This window comes from Piliocolobus tephrosceles, chromosome Y (genome assembly GCF_002776525.5).
Source record: "Piliocolobus tephrosceles isolate RC106 chromosome Y, ASM277652v3, whole genome shotgun sequence".
Classification (NCBI taxonomy): domain Eukaryota; kingdom Metazoa; phylum Chordata; class Mammalia; order Primates; family Cercopithecidae; genus Piliocolobus; species Piliocolobus tephrosceles.
The window spans coordinates 4017890-4038404 of NC_045456.1; the positions used below are offsets into that span (position 1 = coordinate 4017890).

At 42.8% G+C, this 20515-nt stretch overlaps 1 protein-coding gene across 1 annotated transcript in view; it reads left to right on the plus strand.

The window, feature by feature from the left end:
* MAP3K15 (mitogen-activated protein kinase kinase kinase 15) overlaps positions 1-20515 on the plus strand; it is a 156556-nt gene that overhangs the window by 46136 nt on the left and 89905 nt on the right. Inside the window, exons 4-6 of the mRNA XM_026451891.2 lie at positions 10954-11147; positions 14891-15059; positions 18332-18438. Coding sequence (XP_026307676.1) covers positions 10954-11147; positions 14891-15059; positions 18332-18438 — 470 coding nt within the window. The remainder of the gene's footprint in view (positions 1-10953; positions 11148-14890; positions 15060-18331; positions 18439-20515) is intronic.

Below are 20515 nucleotides of genomic sequence, written 5' to 3' on the forward strand. Positions count from 1 at the left end.
CCTCCCTCTCTCTCTCTCCCTCTCCTTCTTTTCTTCCTTCATTCCTTTTTCTTTTCTTTTCTCCTTCTTTTCTTCTTTTTTTCGTTCTAACAGTCTTGCTCTGTTGCCCAGGCTGGAGTGCCGTGGCATGATCTTGGCTCGCTGCAACCTCCACCTCCCAGGTTCAAGCCATTCTCCTGCCTCAGCCTCCCAAGTAGCTGGGACTATAGGCGTGTGCCACCATGCCCAGCTAATTTTTGTATTTTTGGTAGAGACGGGGTTTCACCGTGTTGGCCAGGCTGGTCTCGAACTCCTGAGCTTAGATGATCTGCCTGCCTTGGCCTCCCAAAGTGCCAGGCATGAGCCACCATGCCCAGCCCCTTTGCATATTGACTTTATTTGTGTATGTTCTCTTGTTTCTTCCTCATCCTGGGTTGTTAGTCTTTTGTCTTTATGTTGTTGTTCCTGCCTGTGGTCTTGCTCCTGTGTGTTCTCTTCACTTGGAGTACTCTGGGTCTGTGAACCATAAAACTTTTCTCTGCACCTCTTGAATATCATAGGGGTAATGTCAGATTTCACAGGGCCAGTGTCAGAACCAAATTATTCATACTTAATTCTACCTACCAACTGGATACGTCTTTCATATCCATGGCACCCATCTGTTTTCTTTAAATCGAGACATAATTCACAGACCATAGAATTCGCCATTCACTCACTTATATTGAGCTGTTTGTGCAACTTTATTTCAGGATATTTCAGAATTAAGCAGAAGTTGCAGTTAATGACTAGAATCCTGGGAGGACAGGAGTAGGGCCTGAGATTGTCTGGCTCTGTGGTCATCTGTAGGCCGGTTGGTTAACCTGCTGGGTCTTGGTTTCTTCCTCTGTTAAATGAGATGATTTTAATGAGGTGACTTTTGAGATTTGTGCCAGCTCTGAAATAATCCTGTGACTTTGTGATGGCCATTCAGTTGTGTAAACAAAGTAAATCAACTGTCGCAACAGCTTAGTTAGCACTCCATGGCACGTTTCCAGCAAGGATATCTTCGTTTACTTTTAAGCAGCACCATATCCTGGTTATCCTGTTGAAATTGTTATACGGTTTCTGAATATTTTTTTCCTCTTATGACCAGAAAAAGAGTAACGTAGAATGCTGTTTGCATTGATCTAAAAAGAAAACCACTGCATTTTTCTGGACAATGGATATATGTATGTCTAACTGGCTAGACAAATAATTATATCTGTTGAGCCTAAAGCTTGTGTTTTTTGGAGTTGTGTCGACTTGGATTTTCTTCTGTAATAAATTAACTTTGTCATACCTGGTCACATGAAATAATATAAAAAATCTATTGCCCCATATTTGTTCATTTGCTCCCTAAATTTTCCTGGCAACAATCTTCTGTGGTTTTTTTAGTTGTGGTTTTCACTAAGTATTTGTGACCTACTTGTGTTACAAGATACAAGCTCCGAAGTACCACATTGTGCCGGCAATTGAGATGTGCATTCTTCTAAAAGTGCTCAGAAATCAGTTCATCTTGCGTAGCATTAAGTGGCTTTCCATCTGCCTTAGATACTTTATTTCCCTCTTCTCACTTGGCTATTTGTTGACTGATTAAATGTTTGTATCATTATAAGAAATGTTTTCTGGAAGGTCAAGCCACAAGTCTCATTATGAGGTTGGCTGGTACAAATTCAGACAGATCATATTTGCTCCAAAGAATTAATTTATAAACCCTGTGCTGCTGTTGACCAGCTTTGCCACCTGCTGTGAGCCATAAATAAAAATAAGTGCTGGTGTCATGAGGGACCTTGGCTTGGATATCTTTCTTGGCCTTCTTGGACCTTTGGATGCCTTGCATGGGGCGCCTGCGGAAAAGAGGGAAAATATAGCCAACCCCAAGGCTACTTTATCTATTAAACCTTGGAGTTTTTTAGTAGTTTGCAATTAGCATACGTAGTCCACAGGTATTGCGTAGCTTCATTTGTTTTAATATTCCAGCTGCGGAGGGAGCCAGCTGAGGAGCAAATCCTAGGTGTCCTTAGTTAGTGGCCGTGATTGAAACCAATGGACAATTGAGTGGAGGCTCTGACATGCTCTGCTCCTGGGCTGTCCTGAAGAATCTAGGAAGCTGTTTGCAGATGGGCCTTGCACTGTTTATTCATGGAGAGCTTTATATGTGCAGCCCACTGAAGGAACTCCGACATTTTAGGCCTGCAGTTAGGATGTTCTATGTGAAGCATCTAAGAGTCACGATTGGGGGTTTTTAGCCTTTTAGGGGTCACAGGACCCCTTTGCCAGTCTGGAGGAGCCTTTTGGCCCTTCCCAAAATATGTTTTAAAACAGAGGTCCTCAACCCCTGGGCCACCAACTGGGCCACACAGCAGGAGGTGAGCAGCGAACGAGCAAAGCTCCATCTGTATTTATAGCTGCTCCCCGATTGCTCGCATTACCACCTGAACGCTGCTTCCTGTCTGATGAGCAGCGGCATTAGATTTTCATAGGAGCACAAACCCTATTGTGAACTACACATGTGAGGGATCTAGTTTGTGTGCTTCTTATGAGAAACTCATGCCTGATGATCTCTCATTGTGTCCCATCACTCCCAGATGGGACTGTCTAGTTGTAGGAAAACAATCTCAGGGCTCCCCTTGATTCTGCTTTACAGTGAGTTGTATAATTATTTCATTATATATTACAATGTAATAATAGAAATAAAATGCACAATAAATGTAATGCACTTGAATCATCCTGAAACCATCCCCAACCCCTGCCCACCTGGTCCGTGGAAAAATTGTCTTTCATGAAATCAGCCCCTGGTACCAAAAACATTGGGGATCACTGTTTTAAAGTGTTTAAATACAAGGAATTACAAAGGAGACCCTTCATATCAAAATACAGTTATCAAAATATTCTAAAATTATAATTATGTGCTTCTTTACTAGTGTCTTTGAGATCAAACAGCAGATCTCAAAAACTGTCATAATACTTGGAGTAGTGATGGGTATAAAAGTTATTTTGAGATCTCTGCAGGAACTGTAATGTGATATGAAAAAGTCTGTGACTCCTGTTACCAACAAAGTCTTAAGTCTCAAGTCTACTACTACTGGGTATGTTACCTACATTCCTAAGTGAGGGAAATGTTATGTTTCAGTTGAGGGCAAATGATGACAAAGATGGAATTTTTTTCTCTTTCAAGTTCACAGACCACCCCCCACCAGCCCCCACAAGAATGACTGGATCTCAGGTTTAGAACTCCTAGTCCCTTCTAGAACTATTGCACATAGAGAATATTTGTGCAAAAAAAAATGGCTATGATTAAGCCTCTGTTGTCTAATGAGGCTGACACTATTATTATCTCCCTCTTAAAGATGAGAAAACTGAGGTTTAGATAGGTGAGTACATTTTTCAGGGTCATCCATTTAGGATAGGATGGAGCTGGAATTCAATCCTTGGCCCTCTGAATTCTTCGCTACATTGCTATGCTTCAGTTGAGATGATCCTTTGTTTCTATATTGATAAAGTATTTCTTGTTCACCACACTTCACAAATGTGAAAAACAACATTATTTCAGTTCCGCTGAAAGGATGGATAAATTACCATGTCCTTATGCACTGTGGGTGGGAGTGTACATTGCTCCATCCTTTCTGACAACAGTTTGATCAACATATATTATTAACCTTAAATTTGTTCTAGTAATTTTACTCCTGGGAAGATATCCTTGGGAAAAGACCACAGTACAAAGATGCCATATGCAAAGATGTTCATCTCAGTGACGCTTACAATAAGGAAATTTCAAAACAAACTGAAAGTTAGGCAATAGAAGAATGGTTAAGTATCCTATATATATTTACCAGATGGTAAATACAGGTATTAGGCAGGCATTTAAAATTATGACACTTAAGATTATATAATTAAGCTTTTGTAATGAGTGCTCATTAAAGCACCTGTTATTTAATCTGAGTGATGACATAGGACAGTCTTTTCATGGTGGTGATATTTGTAGATGGTAGTAGTTCTGGAAATGCCAATTGCTAGGTCAGGAACTAAAACCTTTAGAGGAAAAATTCTGCTTCCTGTCCCCACACTGTCAGAGACGAGTGACTTTTCCTTGGGCCTCTGACCTCACTTACTATATCAGAACCACCCTTTTGGAAATATTTGGAGAGTGTTTAGAATAAGAGTTTACATATTAATGTGGTTAGCATGCTGGTTCAAATACCTCTTTATGTAGGGAACTAAACTGCCTTTGTTAAATTTCTTTTAATGAGCTGGATTCTTGAGATGTTTCCACTTATAAATGTAACAACTACAAATAGCTGATCCTAGTTTGCTACTGAATATGTGTTATGTTAATCATTGTTTTTATTTTTAATTTCTGGTCTCTTGACCAACAAGAGTCTGAATGTGTTCCATCACTTGAAGATGTTTAGGTCTGTTCTTCTCTTTGTAAGAACAAAAGTACTGTACTTAAGATCTTATGCTTTCATTTGGAAGTCTATTAATTCCTTTTTAAAATGTAGTCGTTAGTCCCAATTTCTGTCAGATTTCTTAAACTTTCTGGAAGACTTTCTCAAGGGAAGTATTCTTACCTTCCCAAGTCTCCAGATTCGTGCTGTCTCCTCAGTCCTGTTCATTAAACTCACTCAAGTGGTTTCAGAGTTCATGCATTTCTTTTCTTTCTCCTTATTTTTCTCTAACTATGACTAAATGTTTGCTCTGTGAATCAGATCCTCTGCTAACTGGGGAGTAGACTTCATCAGTCTCTGCTGCTACTGCTCTGCCTTCTTGAACAGTATTTCTTTTTCACCAAAGAACTTGTGATAGCACATACCATGTTTGTCAAAATCCAGTTTTTGACACCTCATTATTTAGGATTTGATCAGAACTCTGGGGCAAAGTTTACTTTTGTAATATTTGGGAAGACTAGGTTTGCTAAAGGAATAATGTCAATATTTCAGCAGAAATGTTTGTTTTGGAGACAGTTATTAAGACATATAACAATTCTTTACAAATACGTTAGATTCTTGTACCTTCAATTTACCGACCTGTTACAGAAGCTCAGGGTTATTTAATTGTAATGTTTATAAGTATTTTTGTATTATGTCTTTTAAAGAAACAGAAAAGACAATGTAGGTAGGGGAGAGAGTTATATTAACCTTTTTATTTACCATTTCTGGTACTTTTCATTTGTTCCTGTGGATTCAAGTTACCGTTTGGTGTCATTTCCTTATTCCAATATAGCCTTGTTCCATTCCTACTAGTATCCTTTTGTTGTTATTTTCAAATATATTACATTTCTGTACAAGCCACAACACATGATTATATACATCATTTTCTGCAACTGCTTTTTAAACCAGTTAAGGAGAGGAAATTTGCAATTATCCTATCTTTTATGATTGTATACATAACTACCTTTACTGGTATTCTTTGTTTTTTATCATGTGAATTTGAATTACTGTCTGGTGTCATTTTCTTTCAGCCTGAAGAAATTCCTTTAGTATTTTTATAAGATGGGTCTGCTAGCATTATCTCAGTTTTTGTTTATCTGAAAATGTTCATATTTCATCTTCATTTTTGAAAGATAGTTTTAGTGGATATAAAATTCTTGGTTGACTTTTTTTTTTTCTTTCAGCACTTTGAATATGTCATCCCATGGCCTTCATTGTTTCTGATGAAAAGTCGCATTAATCTGGTTGGAATTCTCTCATATATGACAAAACATTTTTCTCTTGCTGCTTTCGGGATTTTTGCTCTTTATCTTTCGAAATTTTAACTGTGACATGTCTGGGTGTGGACCTCTTTGCCTTTATCCCACTTGGGAGTTCATTTGACTTCTTGGATATGTAGATTTATTTTTTTAAAAAATCATATTTGGGGCCGGGCACGGTGGCTCACGCCTGTAATTCCAGCACTTGGGAGACCGAGGTGGGTGGATCACCTGAGGTCGGGAGTTCAAGACCAGCCTCACCAACATGGAGAAAACCTGTCTCTACTAAAAATACAAAATTAGCTGGTGTGGTGGTGCATGCCTGTAATCCCAGCTACGCAGGAGGCTGAGGCAAGAGAATCACTTGAACCTGGTAGACGGAGGTTGTGGTGAGCCAAGATCATGCCATTGCACTCCAACCTGGGCAACAAGAATGAAACTCTGTCTCAAAAAAAAATCATATTTGGGAAGTTTTCAGCAATTATTTCTTCGAGTATTTTTCTGCTCCTTTCTCTCCTCTTCTGGGACTCCCATTAGGTGTCACATATGTTGGTGTACTTAATGCTGTCCTGTGTTCCTTTAGGACTTTGTTCATTTTTTTTCTTTTTCTCTCTGTTCTTCAGATTACATATCTCTATTGATCTATCTTCAAGTTTGCTGATTATTTCTTCTACCACTCAAATTGCCTGTTTAGCCTCTTGAGTGAATTTTTCATTTTGGCTGTTGTACTTTTCAACTTCAGAATTCCTACCCCCCCCCTTTTTTTGTAATTTTTCTTTATCTTCTGTATTTGAGATACTGTTGTAATACCTTCCTTTAATTCTTGAAGTATGGTTTACCTTAGTTGTTCCAACATATTTGTAATATCTGCTTTCAAGTCATTGTCTGCTACATTTAATATCTGGTCCTTTCAAAGGCAGTTAGCATTGCCTACTGTTTTTCCCATATGTGGATCACACTGTCCTGTCTCTGCATGTTTTGTATTTTTTGTTGAAAACTGGACATTTCAGATAATATATTGTAGAAACTCCAGATACTGATCTTTCTGCCTTCTGCCTCTGGGGCATGTTGTTTTTGTTGTTTACTTGTTTATTTGTTTCATGACTAGTTCAGTGAAGTCTCTTTTTCTGCAATGTGCAGCCTCTAATGTCACTTCTTAAAGGGCACACTCTTGGGTGTGTGCACAGTTACTCTGACTCTTGTATCTTCACCAGGAATGACAGTAGTTGCAGCTAGGCTCTCTTTGACTATCTGTTTTCCTGATCTCCCTGTTAAGTTTCTGACTAATTTTCTGTATTGGTCTTATACAACTGGTATTACACTCAGTTGTTAGTCTCCATCCTTAGCTGATTGTTCTGTTGTTTTTGACAATACCTTGAGGCATAATTGTTCCACAGTTTGATACAATTAAATTTTTGCAGGAATAGTCCTTAAATCTAATCCCTGAGGCTTGCTCTGACCTCAGGAAGATTCCTTCTAGCTGTCTCTTTCCCAGTTCGCTGTTAAACTTCTAGGTGGTCTACCCTTTCCTTTTTCCTGTCACAGAGCTACCAGCCTTCTCTTAATTGTCAGCCACCAAAATCTCCATGATGTTTTGTACAGCACTCATGAGCTTGAACTTCCCCGTGGCATATTCTGCATGAAGTCGCTCTCCTTGTGAAGAGCTGCAGTTCTTAACAGCCTGCCTTTTCCCTGGGCAGAGCTCTGCACCTCTGCTGTAGAGATGGCAGTGGAAATAGTAGTCTGCTTCTCTTGGGGTGACACCCTGCTCTGAGTGGGGTGCTGGGTAGGGGCAACAGCCTCTGGTCTTCTCAGCTTGCCTCTCTCGTCATGGAACCTTCATTCTGTGAGAGAGCTGGGGCAGGGACAGTCAAGTTTCAGCATTCTTGGCCTGTTTTTAGTTTGTTTCTTTGTTTTTGTTTTGTTTTGTTTTGAGACGGAGTCTTGCTCTGTTGCCCAGGCTGGAGTGCAGTGGTGCAATCTCAGCTCACTGCAACCTCTGCCTCCCGGTTTTAAGCAATTTTCCTGCCTCAAACTCCCAAGTAGCTGGGATTACAGGCGCCTGCCACCATGCCTGGCTAATTTTTGTATTTTTAGTAGAGAGGGGATTTCACTGTGTTGACCAGGCTGGTCTCGAACTTCTGACCTCGTGATCCACCCACCTCAGCCTCCCAAGTGCTGGGATTACAGGCGTGAGCAACTGCACCCAGTCTCTTGGCCTGTTTTGCCTAGGGTAGAGCTTCCACCCTGCAGGTGTAGGCTGGGTAAAGCAAGGGAGCCCTGGTCATCTTGACCACACTTGCCTGGAATAGAACTTCTACAATATCAGGCTGTGAGGGATAAGAATGCTGGTGGCCTGGTCTTCCTAAGGAGAAACAGTGACTCTGGACCAGGGACAAGAGGGAGCCCTTTTGTCTTGGCCACACCTACTTAGAATAGAACTTCAGTCACTCTGGGCTGGGTATAGGGGTGGGGGAGCAGTTTATGGCCCGAATGCTGCAGAATCTTACTGTTACTACCAAGATTTAGATTTTCTTGAATAAAACATTTTTCCATTTGCTACATGCCCTCAGGACAACTTGTAGAGACTTTAAATCAGGGGTGTTCAATCTTTTGGCTTTGCTGGGCCACATTGAGGGAAGAAGAATTGTTTGGGCCACATGTAAAATACACCTAAAAATAGCTGATGAGCTATTAAAAAAAAAAAGTTTGTGTGTAAATCTCATAATGTTTTAAGAAAGTTTACAAATTTGTGTTGGGGCACATTCAAAGCCATCTTGGGCCATATGTGGTCCATGGGCCACACTTGGACAAGCTTGCTTTAAATGGCTGTTTAAAAAGAATTTTCATCAGTTATGGTTGTCTTTCTGGGGATGGGATCTGGCAAGCTCCTTACACTTCCAGTCCAGCTTTAACTTTTTGAAAGTAATAAACTGCGTTTCTTCAAAGGTATTTTTCCTTCTAGACCTCACTGATCCACACAGCCCTTTTCTCCCTCTGTCTGAACTAGGAAGTCTTTGACCATAAACTCAACCAATTTCAGGTGTGTATTAGTCCGTTTTCATACTGCTATGAAGAACTGTCCAAGACTGGGTAATTTGTAAAGGAAACAGGTTTAATTTACTCACAGTTCAGCATGGCTGGGAAGGCCTCAGGAAACTTACAATTGTGGCAGAAGTGGGAGCAGGATGCAAGATACCTTCTTCACAAGGCGGCAGGTAGGAGAAGTGTGCCTAGCAAAGGGGGAAGAGCTCCTTATAAAACCATCCGATCTCCTGAGAACTCACTCACTATCACTAGAACATCATGGGGGAAACCGCCCATGATGATCCAGTTGCCTCCACCTGGTTTCTACCTTAACACATGGGGATTACGGGGATTACAATTCAAGGTGAGATTTGGGTAGGTACACAAAGCCTAACCATATCAAGGTGGAAGAAAGAAAGTTTAACTTTTGAATGTATAAATATCATTTAATTTAGGAACATGGCTTTCTTGGCATAGATGAGGGAGAAATTTATCTCTAACTTACCAAAACCTTAATGCTGAGTGATTTGAGTCTCTTTAAGAACTTGAAAGTATTAGAAGGCCAGGTGCAGTGGCTCACACCTGTAATCCCAACCCTTTAGGAGGCCGAGGCAGGAGGATAGCTTGAGCCTAGGAGTTTGAGACTGCAATGAGCTGTGATTGCACCACTGCACTACAGCCTGGGTGACAGAGCAAGACCTTGTCTCAAAAAAAAAAAAAAAAAAAAGTACCATAGGGAGCAAAGGGTCTTTGTTCCTGTGGGGTAGGCAATTCCTAGTGGTTGTGAAGAAGTAGATAGGTGCCTGCTACCCCACTTATCACACACACATACCCCCCTGAATTTTTACCCTTTCTACTTACAACACTGGTATTTTTTGTTTGTTTGTTTGTTTTAAGATGTAGTCTCGCTATGTCGCCCAGGCTGGAGGGCAGTGGTGCAATCTCAGCTCCGTGCAGCCTCTGCCTCCTGGGTTCAAGTGATTCTCCTGCCTCAGCCTCCTGAGTAGCTGGGACTACAGGCATGTGCTACCACACCTGGCTAATTTTTTTTTTTTTTTTTTTTTTTTAGTAGAGATGGGGTTTCACCATGTTGGCCAGGCTGGTCTCAAACTCCTGACCTCAAATGATCCACCCGCCTCTGCTTTCCAAAGTGCTGGGATTACAGGCGTGAGCCACCATGCCTGGCCAGTATTTATGTTTTGACAGGCTTAATGCCAATAGCTGATACCCACAAGGATGGTCTCCAGTTGCTGCTTTGCAGCAGAGTGTAAGTATTCTCAGAAAACCAACCCTATTTTCAGGGATAATAGAATATCAGAAGCTTTGTCTAAGACAACGTTGACTCGTCACCTGTTTTTGTATGTCCTGGGAGCTAAGAATGGTTTTTTACATGTTTTAATGGTTGGAAAATATCAAAATAAGATGATTTCAGGACATGTAAAAATATGAAATTTAGGCCAGATATGGTGGCTCAAGCCTATAATCCCAGCACTTTGGGAGGCTGAGGTGGGCAGATTGTTTGAGCCCAGGAGTTTGAGACCAGCCTGGGCAACATGGCAAAACCCCAATCTCTACAAAATAATAGAAATATTAGCTGAGCATGGTGGCACGCACCTGTAGTCCCAGCTACTATGGAGGCTGAGGTGGGAGGATTGCTTGAGCCTGGGAGGTTGAGGCTGCAGTGAGCCATGTTCGCGTCACTGCACTCCAGTCTGGGTGACAGAGCAAGACGCTGTCTCAAAAAGCAGAAAAGATCTGAGACTCATTATATTAATTAATATATGATTCCTACAGAACAATTTTTATTCCACAAAGTTTATAATAGTTCACCTATAGTTAAATGATCAAATAATATGCCTTTTTCGTCTATGCTGAAAGAAAAACAATATGCCACATTGTAATCCTTTCTTATCAGGAGGTTCAAGTTCCCTCTGGTTTTGGGTACATATAATGAAACGATGTGATTTCTGAGATTTAAAACCCTAAAATTTCTGCCAGTGAAGTTCAGATATACATACAGATCAATATTTGAAACCAAATTTTTGTCATATATCTATGCAGTAGAGCTTTTGAAATCGAGTGGTTTCCTGTTTTGTGCCTAATAGATCCATAGTCGTATTGCACGAATTGTTTTCGTCCTCAGGGATTTTCTCCGTGCCTGTCCCACCAGGCCCCACCTGCCCAGAGCCTACACTTCCACATCAGTTACTTTCTGGAACATCTTTGTTTCTTTTTTCCAGGCATCCAGTGGAAATTATTATTTCATCCCATACATCGTGACACCGTGTGCTGATTATTTTTGCTGCGAGAGTGATGCCCAGAGACGAGCCTCCGAGTATATGCAGCCCAACTGGGACAACATCCTGGGCCCGCTGTGCATGCCTTTGGTGGACAGGTTCATTAGCCTCCTTAAGGACATCCACGTGACTTCATGGTAATTCCCATCTGCCACCAGTAACCCCTGGAGACTCACCAAGATTTCCCCCTTGCTTTCAGGGAAGTGGTACACCTTCACAGAGACCAGAGTTGCTGGAGAACCCACTATTGTACCTTACTGGCTCACTTAGCTGGGCCACTGAAATGAAGCCAAAAGAGAATAGAACTGGAATGAAGAGGTCAGGATTGGGCCTCTGTCTGGCCCTGACTTCCTGTTTGATCTTGACATGTAACTTTTCTTCTCTCTGACTGTTCTCTCTCTTCTAGATAAGACAACTTATAGGAAGTTGTCAGTGATGTTTTTTTAAATGATCTCTTTCAGCTCTGAGATCCTGTGTTTCAAGATGATTTCTGAGCATGGCTTTACACTCGCATGGCTGTTGAGGCTCTTCAGATATCTCAGCAAGGTCATTCTGACCTTACGCTCTCATGCTTTAATAAGCCTTCGTGTGTTGAGTGGAGCAACAGCTATCCTCAGGGTGTACTGTGCTGTGTTGTCTTTAGATTTAGGTTGGGTGAGGTGAAATATGCAGAAGTGAATAGGTTTAGATTGGAATCTTGGCTTAGGTGATTCCTACCTGTGTAGCACTGAAATAGTCAGCTCACCTATTGGAGCCTCAATGCCCAAGAAACCATACCTTCAGATGTTCTTATTGTGAAAGTAAAAGACAGAAAAATTATTCTTAACCAAAGGATCCAGTTATTTTGCTTGCAGCCAATTTAAAGGATTTATTCCCGTAAGTTGTGTCACAAGGAGAAGGATTTGTCCTTCCAAAACAAATGAAAATCCCAAACACTGGCAGAGCTGACCTGAAATGAAATGTAGAGGACCTCCTGTCACACTGTGGCTCAAATAGTGGCACCCTGAACTGCGGAGTGTTCTATTGTAGTATTGGTATGTAGAAAAGGACACTTCTTAATGGTGTCCTTTTCTATCCCATCACCTCTTCTCTGGATGCAGACCTTCTTCTACAGACTTTAATGGAAAAGGAGATTGGAAACCTAAAAATGTGTGACCGCATGCCAACATAGAGAGCAAATCGGGGACATTTTGTGGCACATTCCTGGAAAACCTCATGCAGTTGTTCCTTGCTAACTGTTGTCTGATTGCAAAATAAACACTTTAGTGAAGTTTTATGGAAAGCTCTCCCAGTACCATATTTTCAGGTCTGACAAGGAGGTAGACTGGCTAGATCTGCCAGATGATTTAGGTCTTTGCAAGACATGGATTCAAGTTTGATTCTCATTCAGTGTGTGTATGTATCAGTAGGCAAACAACTCTTGTGATTCCATTTCATTTCAAAGGGCTTGAAATACCTATTGGTGGATTCTACCCTATGAACTGGCAGTGTCTGGCAACAGTTAGTAAGAGGGGAAGTGGTGCTTATAGTTGAAAACATCTATAACACAGATGGAAAGGAAGTTTTTAGCTCAAGTGCCAGCTCTGATAGATTTATAAAATCTATTTTGAGACCTGTGCTAGAATGGCTTGGAAGCCATTTCCAAGTTCTCATTGATCAGCAACATCTTCCTTGATTACAGAGGCAGAAATGGCTGCATGCTTATTACCTATCTGATGTCCCCAAGCCATCCTCAAACCAGTGTTTAATGTACCTAAAAGGTACTGTTCTTCTGAGGCTTCTTAGTTTATTAAAATTATTTTTCAGAATTACCCTTGAAAAATAAGGCTGAAGTATAACTTTTTACTTATCAGGCTAACCTAATAACACTTTAATAGCTTTAATGCCTTTATAGTCCACCAAATGGGCAATGGCTGGCATCCAATTTAATGACTCATTCAATTAATGACAGAATTTTAAACACTGGCAGAATCTGCTAATTTTGTGCATCATTGGGATGATGGCAATTGACAAATAAGGAAATAGAAAACTAAAGCAGTGCATTGATATTTTTCTATCAGAACCCCTGCTGTGTGCGTCACTTCATTCTTTAAATGTTAACGGAGGTCCTCTTGTGAGCATTGGACCAGGTTATGTACTGTACATATACATATTTGGCATTGTTTTGTAATTATTGAAAGTAGGCACCATTTGTTCTTATCCTATCTCATGTTGTGTTTCTCTCTCTGAAGACTATTATTAAATTTAGCTTACTCTCTTATTAATGAACAGCCTAATTTTACACTCTGCAGTTAGACCATTTCAGCTTCGTTTTGTGTGTGTGTGTGTGTGTGTGTGTGTGTGTGTGTGTGTGTGTGGTTTTTTTTTTTTTTTTTAGACCGAGTCTCACTCTGTTGCCTAGGCTGGAGTGCAGCCGTGCGATCTTGGTTCACTGCAACCTCTGCCTCCCGGGTTCAAGCAATTCTCCTGCCTCGGCCTCCCAAGCAGCTGGGATTACAGGTGCCCACCACCATCACGCCCAGCTAGTTTTTGTATTTTTAGTAGAGACGGGGTTTCGCCACATTGGCCAGGCTGGTCTTGAACTCCTATGCTCAGGTGATCCCCCTGCCTTGGCCTCCAAAAGTGCTGAGGTTATAGGCGTGAGCCACCACGCCTGGCCCCATTTCAGCTTCTTAATGGGGTGACAGTATTACTGTTTGGCAGTGTCCCACCTCCACTTAAAAATTCCTATGGAAAATAGACAGGATATTTTAAATCAATCTATGGTTGTTGTAACTCATCCTCTGTATACCAAAGTAGGTCATTTTTCAAGGTTTTAAACCAAATACAAGATAATAGCATTGGCTCTTCAAGAGACTATGGTGATATTCCAGTGTGAATTTGACTGCTTTAAGTGTTTTTAAGCTTCCTCGTGCTTATCTAGGTGCTCACCTGAAGGAAGTTTTGTGTTTTCCATTAGAAAGCCATTCTCCGGGCCAGGCACGGTGGCTCACGCCTGTAATCCCAGCACTTTGGAAGGACGAGGCAGGTGGATCACTTGAGTCCAGGAGTTTGAGACCAGCCTGGCCAACATGGTGAAATCCTGTCTCTACTAAAAATACAAAAATTAGCCGGGCATGGTGGCAAATGCCTATAGTCTCAGCTACCTGGGAGGCTGAGGCAGGAGAATTGCTTGAACCAGGGAGGAGGAGGTTCCAGTGAGCTGAAATCGCGCCACTGCACTCCAGCGTGAGCAACGGAAGAAGAATACACCTCAAAAAAAAAAAAAAAAAAAGAAAGAAAGAAAAAAAAACATTCTGGCCATTCAATATGATGAGGAGAGCAAGGCTGTCCATAAGTTTCCGGGCATGACCTCTGGGTGTCCCATCTTGTATTGCTTAGGGACACAACACCAGTTTCCAGCCCTCACCTCAATTGGGGAAAGTTTCATGACTACTAACGAGAGACACCTGATAGAGAAATTTATTTGAAAGGCATTCTCATGTATGTTTCCTGGGTTTTGGAGCTCCGTTTGGCTTTGTTACTAGTGGGCAAAATACATACATAAGGAAGGTACCTTCTCGCCCTCTGTATGTTTGAAAATGCCGGAGACAGTGGGCTTGGTTGGCAGCAAGTTCTGTGTGTGGTCCGAGTACAGATGGGAGTCACCTTTGAAAATGTCTTCAAGGTTGAATGAACTGATTTTTATTTGTCATTTATTGGTCTATAAAATGTGAATAAGTAGAAAGTATCTCCTGTTTGCTGGCGCAGGGAGGCTCAGGTCTGGGCCGAGGTCCCCATGTGTTAGCCTAAGTCACGTCAGTGAGAACCATTTGGGGCGCAAGACAGTCCTGGGTGTATGTAGATGTGACTGGAGGTTTTTGTGGTTTTCTTTCTCTAGTGTTTATTACAAAGAAACCTTGTTAAATGACATCCGGAAAGCCAGAGAGAAGTACCAGGGTGAGGAACTGGCGAAGGAGCTGGCTCGGATCAAGCTCCGCATGGATAATACTGAGGTTCTGACCTCAGACATCATCATTAACTTACTCCTGTCCTACCGTGATATCCAGGTATGAAATCCACCTAGCCGAGGCTCACGTATGCTGCGTTCTTCCTTGGCTTGAGGAACTTCTTGTGAAGTACTTGTATACTCAGTATGTGGTGAGGTGGCTGGGGTTTTTTTATTTGTTTGTTTCTGTTTTCTTTTTTGAGACGGAGTTTTGTTCTTGTTGCCCAGGCTGGAGTGCAGTGGCGCGTTCTCGGCTCACTGCAACCTCAGCCTCCCAGGTTCAAGCTATTCTCCTGCCTCAGCCTGGGATTACAGGCATGCACCACCATGCCCGGCTAATTTTGTATTTTTAGTAGAGACAGGGTTTCACCATGTTGGCCAGGCTGGTCTCAAACTCCTGACCTCAGGTGATCCACCTGTCTCGGCCTCCCAAAGTGCTGGGATTACAGGCATGAGCCACTGTGCCCAGCCAGAGGTGGCTGTTTTATAGACAAATAGGTATGTGGCTAGGTCATAGGTCATCCAGCTTATCTGTTGCAGTGGAAATTTTGGAGGTTTTGTCACATCGGGGGTGGTGTGACCACTCCAACAAGAAGAGATGTCATAAACAGGACTGTTTGGCAGAAGGAGCCAAGAATTTAAGTTTATATGAACTTTATGCTAGGCATTGTTGCAATCCCTTTGACAAACCCAAATTCACTTAATCCTCTTAACAACCCTATATAGGATATGTATACTCTGATTATCCCGATTTTACACATGAGGAAACTGAGGTACAGAGCAGTTAAGTAACTTGCCCAAGGTCACACAGCAGTTGGTTAGGTCAGGATTCAGCCTGAGACTGACTGGCTCCGTTGTCCTTGTTCCTAACCCCTCTGCTGTGCGACTTCCTTTAGGCTTTTCTCCCTTCCTCCTTTGTTTACCACCATACATCAGTGACAGGGAGAACAGGAGTAGCAGAAACACATTCAGGACCCAGGGAATGTAGCTGTTTATTCTAAGACAAGCATCAGAAGCTCCTGGAGAGTTCTGAGACTGGGCTTTTGGTCTGTGGTTCCGTGAAGGAAATTGAGCGTTTCCTCCCTCCAAGTTGAATGCCATTGAGCCATCTGTAAGGATGTCTTGCCTTCCTTCCCTTTGGAGGAACACAAGGTCATGTTCCTTACTCATAGAGTTCCACAAAGCCATGTTGAGGGTTGTTGGCTAGAAGTCTTTAAATTGAAGTGATGGAGGCATCCATTTATGACCTGGACCAAAACAGAGTCACCCAGTAAGGAATTCCTGCCCCTAGTGATAAACAGATGCAGCTAGCTGATTTTATTTTTATTTCTGTTTTCCGAATCTGTATTTATTTACTTTTTGAGACAGGGTCTTGCTCTGTTGCCCAGGCTGGAGTGCAGTGGTGTGATCTCAGCTCACTGCAACCTCTGACTCCCGGGTTCAAGCAATTCTCCCTCAACCTCCTAAGTGGCTGGGATTACAGGTGCCTGCCACCACACCTGGCTAACTTTTTTTATTTTTAGTAGGGACGGGGTTTCACCATGTTGGGCAGGCTGATCTCGAACTCCTGGCCTCAGGTGATCCACCCGCCTCAGCCTGCCAGAGTTCTGGGATTACAGGTGTGAGCCACCGTGCTTGGCCAGCTGGCTGATTTTAATAGCAGGTGCTACTAAGGATGATGGTAATGATTAGGTCATGTCTTCCAGGACAAGAAAATGGGAATGGCTTTTCTTGAAGCCTTTCTTCCCTCAAGCTGCTTCCTTTTGTCCTTCCCTCCATGCATCCCTTCTTTTCATAACCTTCCATTCATGCTCAAAGGTGGGCCAAGAAGTTCTTGGAATACACTGCTTTCTCCCTCCTGGGGCAGCAGCATCAAGGCGCAGAGCCACAGGACAGGCATGGCATTCCAGTGGGAAGCCCTGTTCTGCTGACTGTGGCTGGCTGTCAGCAAGTTGGCCAGTTCCAACGATTCTAAGCCTGGCTGAAAGAGTAACAGGTGGCACTGCTAAGAGGGGACTTGGCTGAGACAAGCATGGTCGCAATTTTTCCCCGGGTAATTATGCAGAGTTTAGAGCAGTGGTTCTCAACCCAAGAACTTTTTTGGCAGTGTCTGGAGACATTTTCAGTTATAAAAACTAAGCGTGTGTGTGCAGGGCATGAGGAGGGTGGTGTGCTGTTGGCTTCCAGTGAGTCAAGGCCAGCATCCTACAGTGCCCAGGACAGCTCCCACAACAGAGACTTATGGTCCAGAAATGTCACTAGTGCCAAGGTTGAGAAACACTAGTTTAGATTAATGTATTTGATTCTGGCAAAATAGGAAGGACTGGAATCTATCTGCTTTGACTGGAAGTTTGCTTGTGTGTATTTGTCCAGCTCACTTTAACACACATCTCTGCTGATACTGTTTTTATTTTGTGTTAGTTTTTGAGACAGATGGAGTCTTGCTCTGTTGCCCAGGCTGGAATGCAATGGCATGATCTCGGCTCACTGCAACCTCCACCTCTCAGGTTCAAGCAATTCTCCTGCTTCAGCCTCTTGGGTAGCTGGGATTCCAGGTGCCCGCCACCATGCCCAGCTAATTTTTGTATTTTTAATAGAGATGGGGTTTCACCATGTTGGCCAGGCTGGTGTCGAACTCCTGACTTCAAGCGATCCACCCACCTCAGCCTCCGAAAATGCTAGGATTACAGGTGTGAGCCACCAGGCCTGGCCTCTGCTGATACTGTTAACTCTCCTACACTCAGCTGTTTCCTGGCTGCTGGGCTCCTTTACTTTTGTTGCCTTTGGATGCTTCATGCCACAGGGATTCCTTCTCTGTTCTTCTGTCTCTTATCTATTTTATTTTCTGGTCTTTTTCCCTCCTATTTTTTTTTTTTTTTGTTTTTTTTTGAGGTGGAGTCTCGCTCTGTCTCCCAGGCTGGAGTGCAGTGGTGCGATCTCAGCTCACTGCAAGCTCCGCCTCCTGGGTTTACGCCATTCTCCTGCCTCAGCCTCCCGAGTAGCTGGGACTACAGGTGCCCGCCACCTCGCCCGGCTAGTTTTTGTATTTTTAGTAGAGACGGGGTTTCACCGTGTTAGCCAGGATGGTCTCTATCTCCTGACCTTGTGATCCACCCGTCTCGGCCTCCCAAAGCGCTGGGATTACAGGCTTGAGCCACCGCGCCCGGCCATTTTTCCTTCCTATTAAAGGCTACAGGTAACTTCACTAAATGTCCTTTGTAAGGAAGGGCCTGCCTTTAAGTGCTGAGGCTGTCTCATGTTTATAACAATTCAGAAAAATCAGTGAAGAGCTGTGTTTCCTCTCTCGCTCACTTTGGGACCTCTTGCCAACAGGACTATGATGCGATGGTGAAGCTGGTAGAAACACTGGAGATGCTGCCTACGTGTGATTTGGCCGATCAGCATAACATTAAATTCCACTATGCGTTTGCACTGAATAGGTAAGAACGATAATGTATGTACAGGGTTTTGAAACATGCCGCCTGTTGAATTCTGCTTCCTTCTTTCGTTCAACATCGAGTATGAGCCAGGTCACATACTAAATGCCAAGGTTATGAAGATGGGCAAGGCCCAATCTTTGTCCTCAGGGACTTTGTATTTGGAATACACATTCTTTTTTTTTTTTTTTTTTTTTTGGGGACGGAGTCTCGCTCTGTCACCCAGGCTGGGGTGCAGTGGCGCAATCTCGGCTCACTGCAAGCTCCGCCTCCCGGGTTTACGCCATTCTCCTGCCTCAGCCTCCCGAGAAACTGGGACTACAGGTGCCCGCCACATCGCCCGGCTAGTTTTTTTGTATTTTTTTTAGTAGAGACGGGGTTTCACTGTGTTAGCCAGGATGGTCTCGATCTCCTGACCTCGTGATCTGCCCATCTGGGCCTCCCAAAGTGCTGGGATTACAGGCTTGAGCCACCGCGCCTGGCCTGGAATACACATTCTAGCTGTGAGATTGAACACATCGATCCACCCTAATAGCTTATGATGGCAGCAAAACAGGCACCCCCGGCTTCATGTATCTTGTAACACATACGAGGTCACATCTCTTTTTTAAATCAGGGTAAAATTTGCAGTCAGCGAAATGCACACATCTTAAGTATATCATTTGTGTTTGATAATTGGCTATACACATGGAAACAACACTCCCATCAAAAAAGAAAACGTTTCCATCACCCCAGAAGTTCTTTTGTGCTTCTTTGCAGGCAATCCTTACCCCCTCCATAGGTGACCACTGTTGCAGCCTCTGTCTCCATAGATGAGTTTGGCTTGTCCTTGAACATCACATAAACGGAATCACACAGTGTGCACTCTTTTGTGTCATTCAGCGTCGTGTTCGTGAGATTCATCTATGCTGTTGTGTGTATTAGTGGTTTGTTCATTCTCATTGCCGTTGCGTAGTCCTTTGTATAGATATGCCATGATCATCTGTTTTACTGCTGATGGGCCTCTAGGTTGTTTGCAGTTTGGGGATACTGAGAATAGCGCTGCTATGGACTTCGTTGTACATGCTTTTTCTACACATATGGATACGTTTCTCGGGTGTATAGCGTGTGCTTGTAGTAGACATTGGCAAACAATGGTAGAATTCTGATTCCTTTTTGGGAGGAAGCTTCATGGTCTCTGTGGAAATGTGCCTACACTCTCCCCAGCAGCCTTTAAACCCAGCATCCCAAGGATGCATTGTTGTGAATGAAGGCCAGTCTTCATTAAGCCTGATAAAGCGAAGTCTTGTAACTGTTCCCCCAACATAGTAAGCTCCATTCCTATTTATATTTACCTGTGCTTGATTAATAACCATAAAATGAGTCATCACTTCTAAGTTGCTTGGGAGGAGAGTGCCTGGCACACTGTAAGTGCTGTAAAAAATTGGTTCATTAAATAAAAACTATAAGGGCGTTTTAAGTTACTCATCACTAAGTCTTTTTCCCAGACACAGTAGAGGTAACTGTTGTCAGACAGAGAATGAAATAATAGATTGCCATTTTCTGAAAATAACAAAAGAGTTAAAACAAGATTTGAAATGGAAAATTGGGGCCGGCTGCAGTGGCTCACGCTTGTAATCCCAGTACTTTGGGAGGCCGAGGCGGACAGATCACTTGAGCTCAGGAGTTCAAGACCAGCCTGGGCAACATGGCAAAACCCTGCCTCTACAAAAAAAAAAAAAAAAAAAAAAAAAGGTAGCCAGTAGTCTCAGCTACTCAGGAGGCTAAGGTAGGAGGCTTGCTTGATCCTGGCAAGTTGACGCTGTAGTGAGCCATCATTGCACCATTGCACTCCAGCCTGGGTGACAGAATGGAGACCCTGTTTCAAAAAAAAAAAAAAGACATAGAAAATTGGTATTTAGGAGAAGTAGGTATAGCAGGATGAGGTGATCCTGAAATGAATACGTTTCCAGTTTGGAAGCAGAGTGGCTGGGGTTGCACACCAGAGAGCCACCTTTCTCCTTGATGGGTTTTTTCCTTTTAGTCGGATTATCTCCTATTAGACAGTGGCTCTGTTTAATAGGGCCAGACGGGATCCTCA